At 52.1% G+C, this 15,877-nt stretch overlaps 1 protein-coding gene across 2 annotated transcripts in view; it reads left to right on the top strand.

Annotated features, from left to right (window-relative positions):
* The window catches only part of INPP5A (inositol polyphosphate-5-phosphatase A), a 163,515-nt gene that overhangs the window by 33,935 nt on the left and 113,703 nt on the right, over positions 1 to 15,877 (top strand). For both annotated transcript variants that reach the window (XM_081073879.1, XM_081073880.1), the window contains exon 2: positions 9,421 to 9,462. In XM_081073879.1, the coding sequence (XP_080930005.1) occupies positions 9,421 to 9,462 (42 nt within the window). The remainder of the gene's footprint in view (positions 1 to 9,420; positions 9,463 to 15,877) is intronic.

Genomic DNA, 15,877 nt, shown 5'->3' with positions numbered 1-15,877 from the left:
CTGAGGGGCTCTAGGAGGGACGGTCACTCAGATTGTTGACCAGTGTGGACGGGATGCCCCACAGGACCAGTGCCAGGCTGGCCAGGCTGTCACACCTGGGCGACCACTTGGGTTCGTTGGGGGCAGTTTCTGGAGCTTGGAGAGCGGAGTTCCCTGCCCAGGGCCGTGGCCACACCCTGGCTCCCCGCCCTGCAGGTGGGGCTGGCCAATGTCCACAGCACAGGCCACCTCCCCGGGGCTGTGGAGCAGAGTGGTGTGGGGGGCCCTTAGAAAGCAAACTGCAGACATTGAGGGGCTCACAGAGTCGGGTACCCCACAGAGGGGACATTTTCTATCTGCACACGTGGGGTCCTCACTCGGGCCATTTGTCCCCGATACTCAGACACCTGCGTGGAGTTTACAGTCACGTTGAGCTGATTGCCTCCCACGGCCTTGATGGTGCTTCCTTCTCCTGTTTTTCTCGCCTGTGCTGACGCCCCACATGTCCGTCTTCAGAAGCCGCCCCTCTGCCTGACCTGACACTGTAGGAGTCTAGACCACTGGCCCTACTCCGCGTCTTTCTTCTTGTTCATTTTGGGCAAAACAGCCATGTGAGCGTGGGTGTCCCCGGCCTCCCCGGGGGGCCACCGCCCGCTCTCACCTGGGGAGGAGGCGATGGTGTCCTCCACACGTTTCCTGATGCCTCTGTGGGCCTCTTGCCCATTTTTCTATCACGTATTTTGTTGTTTTACCCTGACTTTGAAGTGTTCATCAAATATTAGGAAGATGAACTCTTTACGTGTGAATTATGGTACAAACCAGTTTGACATTTGTCTTTTTTTATTTTGCTTATGGTTTTTGGCCATGCATAAGTTGTTATTTTTTGTTTGTGTGTTGTTGTTTTTTAAAATTGTGGTTGAACATATTATTCTTTTTAGAAATGGTGTTTGGATCTTGAGTCAGAGTTTATTTTTCTCCCGTGAACTTTAGCATCAACTATCAAGCTCGGGCTGGGTAGGGCGGGTCACCTATAGGTAGTAGTAGTGGGTCAGTGTCATTTATACACCGACCTGGAGGGGACTGATGGCTTTATGGTGCTGAGTCATCTTCCCTGAGAACAAGAGCCTTTCCATCTATTCCAGTCTATTTTTGGTCTCTGCCAGCAATGGCTTAATGTCTTTCTCTTACAAAATTTCTACATTTTAAAGTTTATCCCTAACTTTTATCTTTTTTTTTCTCCTGCTGTTGTAAGTGGCATTTTCTCTCCCAACACATCTGACTGGTTGTTGGTATTAATAGTGGCTGATGGTTTTCGTGTCTCGATTTTTCATTCTGCTACTTTTCGTAAATTCTTTTATTGTTTGTTTCAGTGTGATGGCTGAGTCCCTGGGTTTTCAGATGTCCTGTCATGTCATTGGCGGATACGGGTCTTTTGCTGCCTCCTTTCCAGCCGTTACGCCTCTAATTGTTTCCTCTTTTGGATTGAGTCCCCTAATACCCTTCATAGAAGTTGTGTCCTGGCCTTGGTGGGTCTAGCTCTGGGGTGAGGAGTGAATGTGTGTGTGGTGTTAATAGTTCCGGTGTTCAACGTTGCTGCTATTAAACAAGAAATATAACTTCACTCAAAAAGCTAAATTGCAGAATTATGGCATAAACCGAAGGAACATTGAAGGATAAATATAAACCCAAATATATTTGAATAAAAAAAGCCCATAGAAGCAGTAAATTAAGGAAATGTTAAGAGTTGTCTGTTTGAATACAGGAATAAATATCTGATAAGGCTAGTTATTGGGGGCAGGAGGGCCAGGTACGGACCCCACGGCAGCTTTTAGGAATAAGGACTCTCCGTGTAACACACTGTTGTAGGACAGTGGGCTTACTATTCGGGCAAATGGAGTTAGATCCTTACCGTAGACCTGACACCAAAATAAAACCAAGAATGTTTAAAGTAATCTTTATTTTATTATACACACCATGCTTATTCATGGTATTAGGAGGTGTATTAGTTTTCTATGCTGTGTAGCAAATCACTACAACCTTACTGGTTTAAAACAAGCACTCACTTTTCGTCTCCTGCTTCTGTAGATAGAACTTGGACGTAGCCTAGCCGAGCCCTCTGCTGGGGGGGCGGGGGGGTCACTCTGGGCTGTGGTCTCCTCTGGGGACCAATGGGGAAGGATTTCCTCCCGAGCGCCCCCAGGTTGCTGGCAGAAGTCATCTGGGGGCCGTGAAATTCCCAGCAGCTTGTCCTTCAGAGCTGGGGTGGGCGGGGAGTCCTCTGCTTCCAGTCTCTGACCTTTAGGTCCTCTTTTAAAAGGCTCACCTGTTGTGTGATAAGCTCAGACCTACCCAGGATGTGCCCCTTTAGATAAATGTAAGTTGAACTAACTTGGGAAATTAATTACATGCGCACAATCCTTTCACCTCTGCCATATAATGTCACCTGATCATGGGAGTGACAGCTTATCAAGGCCACGGGTCCCACCCACACGGGGGACGGGATCCTGTGGCAGGAACACCCTGCTCTTCAGGCACTTAGAGTTAGGCCTTCTGCGGGAAGTCCCTTCACTTCCTGGTTCATCAGACTTCTGTCACAAATGACTGCTGACTTTTATTGTACAACTTTTCAGGGAATTTTTTTAACTTTTATTTACTTCTCTATTGCTCTTCCTTCTTTATGTGAATCCAAAAAACATTTTTTTTAAGTTTTTATTGGGGAAGGGGAACAGAACTTTATTGAGGAACAGTGTGTACTTCCAGGCCTTTTTCCAAGTCAAGTTGCTGTCCTTTCAGTCTTAGTTGCAGGGGGCTCAGCCCACCATCCCTTGTGGGACTCGAGGAGTCGAACCGGCAACCTTGTGGTTGAGAGCCCACTGGCCCTAGTGGGAATCGAACCGGCAGCCTTCGGTGTTAGGAGCACGGAGCTCTAACCACCTGAGCCGCACGGGCTGGCCCTGTAAATCCAAAATTTTGACCTATATAATTTTCCTTCTCCCAGAAGAACTATTAAAAATGTTACTTTTAGGGCAGGTCTACCGGTGATGAATTCCTTGGTTTTGTTTGTCTGAGAGTCTTTATTTCTCCTTCACTTTTGAAAGATAATTTTGCTGGATACATAATTCTTGGTTGGAGGGTTTTTTCTTTTTTCTTTCACCACTTGAAACATTTGACTCTGCTCTCTTCCTGTGGCATAGTTTCTGTTGAGAGGTTTACTCTGATTCCTGTGCTTGTTCCTCCGAGATTAGGTATTCTTCTTCCTTCTGTCAAGATGTTCTCTTTGTCTTTGGTTTTTCTGAAATTGGAATATTATATGCCTACGTGTAGACTTTTGATATTTACCCTGTTGGTGTTATCTGAGTTTCTGTGCTTGTTGTTTCGTGTTTATCATTAATGCCGAAAATTGCTCCGCTGTTAGAACTCCAGGTGTTTCTTCTGCTCTTGTTCTTCTTTTGGAATTCCCATCACATGTGTGTTGCATTTTTTCAAATTGTCTCACAGTTCTAGTATGGTCTATAATTTTTCAGTGTTTTTCTCCTTGCTTTTCAGTTTTGTAAGTTTCTATTGAGATCCCTTCAAGCTCACTAATTGTTCTCTTTGGCTGTGCCCAGGCCTGTAATGAGCCTGTCAGAGGCATTCGTCGTTTCTGTTGTACCTTTTTATTTCTCTTATTTCCCCTTGATCCCATTTAGCCTTTCCATCCCTGCGTATATTACTCATCTATTCTGCATGCTGCCCACTTTTCCCATTGGAGCTGCGTGTTAATCACAGTTATTTTACATTCCCTTCCTGTGGCGTAACTGGGTCTGGTTCTGATGCTTCTGTTACATCATTGGACTGTCTCCCCCTGGCCTTTTAGGGTGCCTTGTAATTTTTTTGTAGAAAGCTGGACATGTGTTGGGCGACAGGGACTGAGGTAGCCAGGCCTTTGTGTGAGGTTGTGTGTTAACCTGTGAGGGGCTGTTCCCTGTTTGCTGTCGGTGTGGTGTCAGGGGCTTCCACGTCCCTCATTTTTGTCTTTGGGGTTCCCCAACAACTCCATAGTGGTAATCGGTGTCTGGCCCCTCTTTTGGCTGGAATCCACTGTCAGACTGCAGTCCTGCTGGTGTGGTGTGAGGTGTGGGGAGAGGGAGTTTTTGTGATCTTACGAGCACATCTCAGCCTGGGGGTGGGCCTGTCTGGGGCTGTGACCCCCCATCCCTCAGGTGAGAAAGGAAGGTCAGTTGGGGGGAAGCCCTTTCCGCAGGGGGGCTAAGGCCCCGGGGGAGTCTCCTCCCCTGCACAGTAGGTGTTTGTTATGGAGAAGGCTCTGGGGGATGTCGCCAACCCCCCACCGCCCACCAGCCAGCTGGGGATCTTTCTCTGATCTTCGTGGTGAGTACCTGGACGGTAAAACCTACAAAGATGGGGGGCCTTCCTTAAAATCGTGCTCCTGTGGAGTTTCTTACTCTCACGCTCTGCACCCAGCTTTCAGCAGCTCATCAAAGTGACCATTTACATCATCTTACGAGGCTGTGGTCCCAGCAGCTTCTCGGCCAGGCAAGCAGGCCTTGGCTAGGACTCCACTCATTTGTCTCTCCAGGTTCTGCTGGTGGTTTGCCAGCCATGTCTGTTCTCTGACGGGTCCGAGAAGAGTCCTTGTAAGGGTGGCAGTGAGGACTTGGAGGCTCCTTCTGCGCATGAGCTGCAGCTGGAAGTGTAGTGAACTGGAAGGAGAGTCGTTTGGGTCTTGTTAGTGTGGTCAGCGACCGGTGGCTTTCCGGCCGTCGAGCGGCCGTCCGGTTATGATGTGTGCGTCTGCAATGTTCTGCTGCCTCCTGTCGTTTGGGTACTTGCAACACAACCACAGCGGCACTGGTCTGAGGTCTCTCCGTCCCATGTATTGTCTCGACCATGTGAACGTATCAACATTGTATTTGTTACCTAAACGGGACGTGGAAGTTTTCCTTTTTTCTATAATCTGGAGCTGTGCTGTGTGGTAATGTAGCCACACACTGTATGTGGTTCTGTAAACTTAAACTCAAATTAAATAAAACAGAAAATTCAATTATTTAGTCACACTGGCCACATTTCAAGCTCAAATTCGGCTATTACACATGTAGAAAATTTCTGTCATCGCAGAAAGTTGTATTGGACACGACTGAGCTAGGGTCAGAGAAACGTCCTGCGTTGCTGGCCGTGTTCTGTCATCCACACTGTCCAGTCAAGTGGCCGCAGCTGGCCTCTGAACCGGGGTGTTGTGTGGTGCATATGTGTGTGTCTGAATTGTCGGCCTTTTCCTGGCTCATTCACAGCAGCTTTTTATGCAAATGAGCCCAACAGCTTTCCTGTGAGCTGCAAATAGTTTTCCGTTTGTCACTGCCTTTTATTGTGGCTTACAGTGACTAGGGGTTCCCTAAAATGCTGCTCAAGTGTTCTGAGAGCTTTCATTGTTTTTCTTTTCCTCAAGCTTAGATCAAGAGTTCACAATACGAAAGTAATGATAGGAATTAGAAGCATATTAAAAATGAAGAAAAGAGAAGAAGAAGGCCTGGTGTTTTTCTCTCCTTGCCCTGCCCTGTGAGCTGCCGAGAGGGCTCAAAGCAGCGGCTCCCGCGTGTGTGTGGGCCGGGTCTCCATGCCGGGCAGCCCTACAGCCCTCGCGGGCGGCGCTGTGGGCCCCGCTGAGGAAGCAGAGGGCTGGGGCGGCCATTTCCGCACGGTCCCCTCTGGTCCCCCTCTGCAGACCTGGTGTCGCTTGGCCATTGGGGGCTTGTGTGGGCATGACTTTGTGTCCCATCCCTTCTCGTAAGGTATAAACTGCTTCCAGGCTATGGAAGGTATGCGCTTCGCCCGCATCATTTTAATGGTAAAGTCGTTACCCTTTAACCATTTGTAAATGCACAATTCGGTGGCATTGCATGTGGGCACAGTGTCGTGCGGCCGTCAGCACGCTCTGCACCCCGAGCTTTCTTACTGTGTCGTGAATTCATGTTTCCTGCCTCCCTGTGGACATGCTGTGCAGCCTTCTTTATGGGTGAGCCTTTAACTGCTGGAGCGTGCTAGCTGTAATTCTCTTAAACGGTGTTATTACAAACCTCTGTGTGGAGCAGTTTTGCTGTTTAGAATTACTGCTTTTAGGATTGACTTCCAGAAAAAGAACTGCACATTTCGAAGGGGCATTTTTAATGCCACACTGATGTTTTGACAGTTTCTGTATGTCCTGCAAGATAGCGAGAACAGATTTAGGGGGCGTAAGAGGCAGGTGAGGTACGCGCTTTCCGTGATGCTGGTGGCCCGACATGCGAAGCCCAGCACAGCCCAAGCTTTGGGCTGAACTGAGCTTTTCTCTGAGATCTAGCTTGTGCTTTTTTTTTTTTTTTTTTACTTTAGTGGCTTTACAAATAACTCTGTATTAACCAAACATGGCTGTTGTACCGGGGAGGTGGCCTCTGCGGTGGCCTCGGGCCTGGCCCAGAGCCCTCCTGGGGGCACGGCCACCACATTGTCATCTCAGGCACCCAAAGTGGGCCAGCCTGGGTGGGGCCCTCAGCGAAAGGGTGTTGTGGTAGGGCAGGTCTAATTTTATAAAAACTTCTGGGAATTGTGCATTTCTAAACATCAGTTTGGGTTTTGGCCTTGGCAGAAGAGCATGCCTAAGAGTGTAGTTTGCGTGTGACTGAATATGGGTGTGTATGACTGAGTATGTGTGTACGCACATGTGTGTGAGCGTGTGTGTACATGTGTGTGCATGTGCGTGCATGTGCGCATGTGTCTGTGTACCTGTGGGCATGTGCATGTACACGTGTGCACATGCGTGTGCATGTCTCTGTGTACCTGTGGGCATGTGTGTGTACACGTGTGCACATGTGTGTGCATGTGTCTGTGTGCGTGTGCATGCACGTGTGTACATGTGCGTGTACACATGCTTGTGTCTCATGTTTAAGGGTCTGTCTTCTAGACCTTTGCAGCTATGTAGGTGACAAAGCTCTTGAGAGCTTCTAACTGTTTCCGTCGTTGCCTTCCCTTTTCTCACAGCATGTTCGTGTGTGGTTCTGGGCTGTGGGCTTATGCAGAACAGGGCCTGGGGTCAGCCACCCGCTCCTCTGCAGAGGGGGGCTTTGGGAGCTCTGATCCCCTCACAGAGGACAGTGCTTTGTTGTTAAACTCCTTATATTTTGTGCGATGAGTTGAGGCAAATGTTAGACGATCAAGCTGTTAATTCAATTGTGATTTTCAAGAAATTGTTTTTCCATACACCTTCTGGAAAGCATTAGGTAAGTTAAACAAGAGAGTTATATTTTATATGCAGAGTTTTAAAAGATTATATCCACATCTGCAGTTATGCTGGCAGCGTCGACCACATTCTTCTTGCCAGGGTTTTGTCCCTTTGCCACGTGTGTGGGGTTGTGGCTCGTGTAGTGATGCTGGGCCGTGCTGTGCAGGGTTTTCTCCCATCCGGTTGGCCTGTGGGACTGCCCCTTCTTATCACTGGGCTTGGAACTTTCTTTTTTTTCATGTTTTAATAAAATGAGAGTACAGGACAGTGATGTCCATGGAACAAGTCTGTGTCCCAGGTGCTATCCCTGGGGTTCCCAGTGTCCCTGGCTCAGGGGCTGAGATCAGCGGGTGATGGGAGGCGGGGGCGGGACGTGCACAGCTCAGGGGTTTGTAGTGTCTCCACCGGCTTGTGCAACACCACAGTCAATTCTAGAACATTTCCACCACCTCCCACGGGGCCCTGTGCTTGTAAGCAGACACTCCCACCCTCAACCCCCCCAGGCAAAGCCTGGTTCCTGCCCCGACGGACTCGCCTGTTCTGAACACCCCTGAAACTGAGCCATGCGTTTCATGCCCTCCTGTGTCTTTCACTCCGCAAGTCTCTGAGGCTTGTCTGTTGTAGCGAGTGCCAGCACGTCGCTCCTGTGGATGGCTGACTGACATCTGTGCTGTGGACAGGCCACATTTTGTGCCCACCCATCTGGACCCGGCGTTGGGGGTGTTCTGCCGTTGGGCACATTGTGAAGTGCTGTGAACACTGAGTCGTGTTCCTGTGTGGACACAGGTGTTCGTTCACTGGGGCGTACACCTAGTAGTGGCACTGCTGGGTCAAACCCCGTGTGTGACATTTAAGGGCCTGCCAGACTGTCCGCAGCACCCACACCGCCAGCGTGTCGGCTGGCGCTGGCATTCCGGGGTCCCTCTGTGATGTCAGCTGTGGCGGCCGCAGCACTGGTGCCTCTGTGGTGTGGACCTGCCTTTCCGTCATGGCCGATGTGCTCAGCGTCTTGCCACGTGCTTGTTGGTCATTCTGCTCAGCCCTCTGTCCACTTCTAACTGGCCGTCATCATTCTGTGGCCCGCTGTTCTCTGCTCACCCGTGACGGAGACAGTGGGAGGTGGAAGTGCAGTGCCCCCCTCCTGTGTGGCAAGGGGGCTCGGGGCTGCTTAGTGGGGGCTGCACTGAGCCCTCCTCCGCCCCAGCTGGACCCCACCACCATCTTTGCCGGGTGGGTCTCCCTTGGCCCTCCCTTCTACGGTCTGGAAGCTCTTGTTCCACAGCTGTTTTTTTTCTTCCTTTATTAATTTACGGTCCGTTTTCTAAAGGTCAGTCTTCCTGCTTTGCAGGACACTTAGAAACGTTGGCAGAAGGTGCTGCCTGTGTGACTGGGCTTGTGACACGGCATCTAGGTTGTGGGTGACAGTTTGGGAGTGTTCCACGCCCACAGCCTCGGGGACTCTGCTGGGCCAGGGGCCTGAGTGCCAGGTGGGGCCTTACCCAGGGGTGGGGGGCTGGGTGTTGTTTTGAATTGTAGCAAAATACACCTAATGGAGTCGTCACCTTCAGTGTGTAGAGTGTAGGCTCAGTAGTGTTGAGCACATTTGCTCTGCTGTGCAATAGGTTTCTGGAACTTTCCCATCGCACATCTGAAACTGCAGCCACGAGCCTCTCGGACTCGCCGGGAAGGGGCCTCTGCCTGACTGTCCTCACGTCCACCCCCAGGCTGTGGGGTTCCACGTCGGGTTCTGTTGGGCCACATGCTTCCCTCACTGGCAAGCCCAGTGGTCCAGGATCCCCCCGCAGGGACACATAGGGAAAGGGGGTGTCTCGTTTCTCAGAGACTCGAGCGTTCTGTGCCGGCTGGTCCCTGGACCAAACAGAGGCTGGAGCCTGGCACTTGGTGCCGCATGTCTCCCAGCTTCTGGAAGCCTGCCAGCTGTGGGCAGCCCCTCTGTGCCTACCAGGGGACGGGGTCAGGGCTGCGGGTCCCGTGTAGATGCCGGGCTCTGCGGGGCCTGCCCTTTGTCAGGTGAGGTTTGTCTCTGGGAAAACCTGCAGATGGGGTGTCCCCTGCCCCATGCATACCCCGGTCCCCACAGTGAGGCCAGCAAACAGGTCTTCATACAGTAGCTTCTGCTCGTGGCTGTGTCAATGGTCTGACTGTCGTTTCTTTTTAATTTACAGCCAGAAAACCTACAGAAGAACTGGCTTCGGGAATTTTATCAGGTAAGAAATACTTGTGACAGTGTGTTCCTTCCGAGGAACTGCTTATGCGAGAAGCATCTTACTTTCGTGGAAATCACACTTGTCTGCGTAGCCTGCCGGCTTCTGCTGGCCCAGCGCCTATGGCCACAGGCATCACAGTTCCTCCTCAGGGCCCCTTTCACACCCTCTCCTCCTGGCCAGGATTCAGGGGACCAGGCAGCGGTCTCCGCATTATCGGAGGGGGGAGGCCGCTGAAAGCTTGTGGGGACATTAGGCTGCAGCTTGAAGGTGGTGAGGCCACACGGAGGGGCCACCGTGGGGTCTGGGCAGACAGTGTGAGTGACTGGGCGGGACGAGGGGCCAGGTGTCGGCCCGTCTGCTGCACAGATGCTGACTGAGGCCTTGTCTGTGGCTGCTCTGGATAGAAGCTGGGGAACAGCTGTGAAAAGGCGGACAGAGGGCTCAGCTCTGCGGGGTGACGGGTGAGTGGCACAGACAAGGACGGCTCAGGTGCCCTGTTTCCCCGAAAATAAGACCCAGCCGGACCATCAGCTCTAATGAGTCTTTTGGAGCAAAAATTAATATAAGACCCAGTATTATATTATACCTGGTATTATATTATATCTGGTATTATATTATATTGTATTATATTATATCAGGTACTATATTATATTACCTAAGACCCGGTCTTATATTAAAATAAGACCGGGTCTTATATTAAGTTTTGTTCCAAAAGACGCATTAGAGTTGATGGTCCAGCTAGGTCTTATTTTGAGGGAAACACGGTATTTCCGTGACAGGACAGACGAGGAGGGCAGCCTCGTGGGTCCTCGGTGGAACGTGGGTACAGCTGTGCGTGCTGGGCCCTGGCAGGATGTTGGAGAGGCCACTCTGAAGAGAGGTCACTCACACTCTGAACGTCCAGCTGGGACTGGGCGGCCAGGAGGTGAGTGTGGCCGCAGGCCAGAGGGCCGACGCACAGGCGGCTGACAGGGGCCAGGGCTGGTTGGGGTTCTGTAGTCACCACTAGGCGCTGAGGGGCGGCCAGCGCAGAGCCATCCACGTCCCACGAGATGCTCAGTGACAGGGTGGTGGCAGGTCTTGCTCTCTTTCTGGAGGTGACAGTGGGGACTCGGAGGGAAGAGACTCGGGAGAGGCCCTGTCATCCCTCACTGTCCAGCGAGGTGTGTCCCCTGTGGTGTTTCCTGTCTGACCTGTATTGTCTGCCGGGCATCATGCTTGGTTGCTGGGGAGGACGGAAGGCAGATTCCTGGGAAGCGGCCGAGGCCCAGCAGGAAGGGGCCTTAGGAAAGTTCTGAAAGGGCTGGTAAGAGGCTGCCTGAGGGAGGGTCTCTGGTAGGGAGTAAGTCTTGTTTGCCCGTCAGCTGGCATGTTTCCGAACCCTTCCTTCCCTGCCCAGGTAGAAGTGGGACATCGGGGGCCCCTGGCTGAAGCCCGGGCCTGGCAGAGCTGCTGCCAGTATCTGTCTCCTCGGGAAGCCGACCTGCGGGGGGAGGAGCAAGGTCCCCTTGGGGGCCAGGTGCTCCCCTCGGGCCTGCATGGCTCCCAGGCCTCCCTGTGCCCGGGGCTCCCTGCGCCTGGAGTAGTTTGGGTGAGAACAGCTGCCTTGTTACGTGCAGCTTTCGTTCCTTTGTCTGTATGATTTTCACAGGTGGGCCTGAGAGGTACCTGTGCAGCAATTTGAGATTGTTGGGGTGCTCCCAGGAAGGGCGAGCGGCAGCGGGCCTGGCTCCAGGCTGGGGGTGGTTCTGGCGGTGAGGGCCCGAGGAGGTGTGGGGGCCACCCTCAGGGAGGGGCCTGAGGGCAGCCGTGGGGAGTCGTGACCAGGCCACACTGCCACTGTGCTCTGTGGAGTCGTCACAATCTGACCCTGCATCCTGCACCTGCTGCTTATGTATTTATTTAACTCTCACACGAAATGCGAGCTCCACTCTGCCACTGACTGGCTGTGGGTGTCCCCTAAATTACTATATTGAAGACTAACCCCCAATGTGATGGTATTTCAGGGGGCCCTTTTGGAGGTCATTAGGGTTAGATGAGGTCATGTGGGTGGGGTCCCTGAATGGGGTTAGAGCCTTTGTGAGAAGAGGAGGACACCTCAGCTTGGGAGGTGCCAGGTGTTGGGGGGCCAGTGGTGAATGCACCAGACAGCCCTACCCTTGGGGGCCTCCACTGCCCCCAAGAGAAAGAGAGCTGGGACACCCAGGGTGGCCCAGGGAAGGAAATGAACCACCTGGGGGCTGGGGTGCTCAGGAGGCTCTCGGGGAGACAGCACAGAGACCCAGAGCTCAGGCAGGAGCAGCCGTTCTGCCTCTGTGGTCGGGTCCGACCCTAGTTCAACCTGGGGGCAAGGGGCTGGGTTTAGCGTTTCCCGTGTACACAGCTCAGCCTGCAGTGAGCTGTGCGGCACGGGGACCTGTGCTGCCCGGCGCGGTGTCCTGACCACCTCGGAGTGTGTCTGGCGTATCGTCTGTGCTGGGCAACTCCTTGCTGAACTGTACGCAGGAAGTTGCCCAAAGCAGGGAAGTGTAGGTGAGGCCCTGCCTCTCGTGTGGTGTCCACACCCGATGTCCAAACGCTGTGTGACTGCAGTTGGGCAACCTTCTTTAGCCGGTCACAGACAAGTGTGTTTTTACAGCCTACTCTTTTTTGAGGTGAACTGGGAAATCTTTCTATGTAAATTAATATACATTGTCCATTTTAATGGCTTCGGAGTATTTCATTACATGGCTAGGTCATCATTTAAATTAGTTTAAGTTAAAGTCATGTTTCTGTTGCTGGGCCTTAGGTTGTTTAAGTTTATAACAATGCTACATATACATTTAGAAACATACAGTTTTAGCTCACATACAAATATAAAGTGAACAAGTATTGAAGTTCTTTTATTGAGATAATAAACATTTATTATTTATCAACAAGAGGACCAGTAAGATGTTCGAAGTGGCTCAAATAGACACAGGCCCCAGTCGATGGTGCTGAAATGAATTTGCTTAACAGACGCAGACTGGGCCCCAGTCCATGGCCGCCCCAGACGCTCCTGAGGTCGAGAATCATTTGTGTTGCCGTCGGTTTCTAGGGCTCATGGAATCGTAGAATAGCTTGGAGATAACTGAAGGGAGAGACAGCCCAGCGGGACGACTGCACAGGACGCTTGACCCCCTTTTTCCCATTTCAACGTCTCTCACAATTTTTCCTGAGAGTTTTAAAAATACTGATGAGCAAATGTGCTTTGACTAACTTGAAGGAACAGGTAGCCAACTTTCTTTCCTGCCTTAAAGACATGAAAGCCAGAAAACACGAAACTGGTTTTCTGACACCAGACGCCAGACTAGGCAGCACAGGCCAGGCGGCAGGTCGGCCGGTTGTAGCGAGTGGCCGGAAGGAAAAACTCAACGATTTTATTGTTGGCGTCCAATCAACAACAATTACCAGGTGGCAAAGAAGCAGGGAAATAGGTCCTGTAATGAGGACAGAAACCGACTGGTTGCCCCGAGGTTTATCTGTTTGTACAACCTGGGAGAGCCTGCTTTTGGTTTCATTTATTGTGGCGGTTGTTTTTCTTTCACTGATTTCTGCTCTTTATTTTCTCCTTTCCTTTGATTACTTTGGGTTTAATTTTCTCTTCTATATCTGATTTCTGAAGGTGGAAGACAAAAATGACCAATTTTAGAAATTTGACGTGGGGCGTTATGACTGAAAATCCTGCAACATTAAGAAAATAACTAGGGCGATAGGATGAACTATTGGATGTCAATAAATTTGAAAATTTGAATTAGAAAGGAACATGTTTTTGGAAAGACACAGAATCAGAGCTTAGTCGTGAAGAAATAAGTGGGCTCAGTAGCCATCTATCTACTGAGTTAGAATTTTGCTCAACAGTTTCCTACGGAAAACTCTACAGGACTGGATGTTTTTCCTGGTGAATTCTGGCAAATGTTTTAGCAAGAAACTAACAGTTGTACAGAAACTTTTCAAGAAGCTCGAAGCCTAAGTGGTGCCCCCATCTCGTCCTGTGATGCAGCGAGCGTTGCAGGCAGACGGAGCCACATGGTGAAAGCGGGGGCTGATCTCCGGGGAACAAACGCACGCTTTCGTTAGACTTTAGCAAATCAAGTATATAAAACTATAGCATAGCACAGAGGGTGCCAAAAAAAAAGTATACACATTTTAAGAAAGGAAAACTGCATTAAAATTGTAATATATACCAAATATAATAATAACAAAAGATGAACACAAGTCACGTTTGATTTCTGCGATGACAAGAGGGGCTCAAAGTGGTTGCCATCAGCGTCCAGACACTTCTGATGACGGCGAATGTCCGCTTGGGCAACGCTGACCACAGTGTGCACTTGTATCGCTGCTCATGCCGTTCCACGTTTTCCGCGAAGCACCATGTGTCTCACACTCATCACGACCGGGTGCAGCTCAGGCGTTTGGAGGCTCTGCTGCACCTCACGCCTCCATTGTTGTCGTACTTCCACAGCGTCCTCGCAATTCAGACACCACCGCAAAATGGTCTTGCGCTCCCCAAATGACAACCGTGCTTCTGCCATTTCCTTTGACTGTCCTGCCTGTCGCTTGGTGACGCTGCATTCATTTGATTAATGCCGTCTTTTGAGCGAATGTCACACTACACATTGCCACCGTAATTCAATTCCTCCTTTGAAAAGTAATACAGAGATAACGTCTCTTAAAATGTCCATACATTTTTTTGGCACTGCTGGTACATCACTAAATGTGACACACACACAAGTTTACAGTGCACAATGTATCACAAGTTAATACGTCACCGCCAAGGAGTGTCAGCCTGGCCCAGGCCCCTGTCTTCCCTCACTCTGGCCCTGGGTCCAGGTGCTCCTGACTCCCCAGGTTTTCGTTTCAAGCCTGGACCTCTCCTTCCTTCCCAGACCCATGGTCCCAGCTGCCAGCCTCCCCTGGGTGGCTCTTGAGTCCTTCAGAGTGAGCTTCTGTGTCCTCTGCCCCCCCAGCGTCACCTCCCAGTGGATGCAGCTCTGAGTTCAGCTGCAGCCACGGGTCGTGCCGGGCCTTCCTGTCCCTCCCGTCGCCCATCCCTCGTGTCAGCCAGGGCTGTCTCTACTGCCACCCTGTCCAGGACCCGGTCCTCGTCCCTGGCTGGCGGCAGCGGCTTCCTTCCTGCCTCCTCCCCCCCGCAGCCTACACAGGGCCTTCCAGGTCCCGTGTGGGCTCACTTCCCCGCACCCACCCGAGGGTCTGGACTTCCCATGCTTTGGAGAAGTAGCTTACAATGTAACATTCATTGTAAACACCGAAGATGCTTACTTCTGATTCACTAGAAAACACTGCGCTGCAGGGCTCTATGCCTTCTGTCCTGCTTCCTTCAGTCACGGTCACAGTGCTTGCCAGAGTCAGTGGCACCTGCTGTGCAGGGGGGGGTTTGCTGCCGGAGACTTGGCCCCTCACCCCTTGTAACCACAGGAGCAGCCCTGTGACGCTGCGACTCTGGGATCCATTTCACAGATGAGAAAGCAGAGGTTTGGAGCAGTTCCGAGAGCTGCCTGGTCACAGGATGGGAGTCCCTGATTGCAAAGACTGTGCTGGTGGCCGAGCAGGGGGACACAGCTGTGGGCAGGGACCGCTGGGGTGTCTGGCGGGAGCTGCTGATCACACTGGATGGCAAGTTGGTCTGTGGAGGGAGGCGTCAGGTGGCACAAGAGGGACCGGCGACAGGGAGTGTGGTCGGCAGTGTCGGCAGGGCAGGTTTGCCTCCCTGGCTGGGCAGACGGGGGGCCTGCAGGGCTGTGGGCCCCGCCAGTGACAGAGGGCAGGCCACCTGCTGGGGGCGTGGAAGGGGCAGATCTGGGGACTTTCGCTGGGCCAGCAGGCGGCGTGGGACCCCAGGCCCCAGAGAAGAGGGGAGGGGTGCAGGTGCCGCGGGCTCTGGTGGCTGGTTTGGCTGCGCAGTGATGACCAGGGGCTCTCGGAGGCCCAGGCAGGGGCTGACGTGGGGTTTCAGGGTGGGCTGCTCACCAGGGCCTGGGAGGGGCAGGAGAGCGGCTGTGGGGGAGCCACTGCGACGGAGGCAGGGCCGCAGGCTTCCCTGGATGGACCCTCTGTGCTGCGTGGTCACAGGCCCACGCAGGGGAAGCGGGGCGGGTGGCAGTCTGCACGGGGTGGGGAGTGGCTTCGGGGAGGAGGTTTCCAGACAGGGTTCTGAGGCGTCTTGCACTGTGACCCAAGGCTGTAGCCGCCACTGGTCCCTGCAGCCAGTAACGAGCCAGGAGCTGACATGTGAAGTGGTGAGGAGACCCCGTGAAATCCTGCTCCCACCTCAGGAGGGCTCATGCTTTCAAGTTAAAATCTGTCAGTTCACAGAGAGCTCTGAGGTCCCAAAGCACGAGGTTTTGTGAGGAGTGACCCAGGCTCCACGGTAAGA

Source organism: Rhinolophus hipposideros, assembly GCF_964194185.1.
Source record: "Rhinolophus hipposideros genome assembly, chromosome: 15".
Lineage (NCBI taxonomy): Eukaryota > Metazoa > Chordata > Mammalia > Chiroptera > Rhinolophidae > Rhinolophus > Rhinolophus hipposideros.
This window is presented reverse-complemented; position numbering and strand designations above follow the sequence as displayed.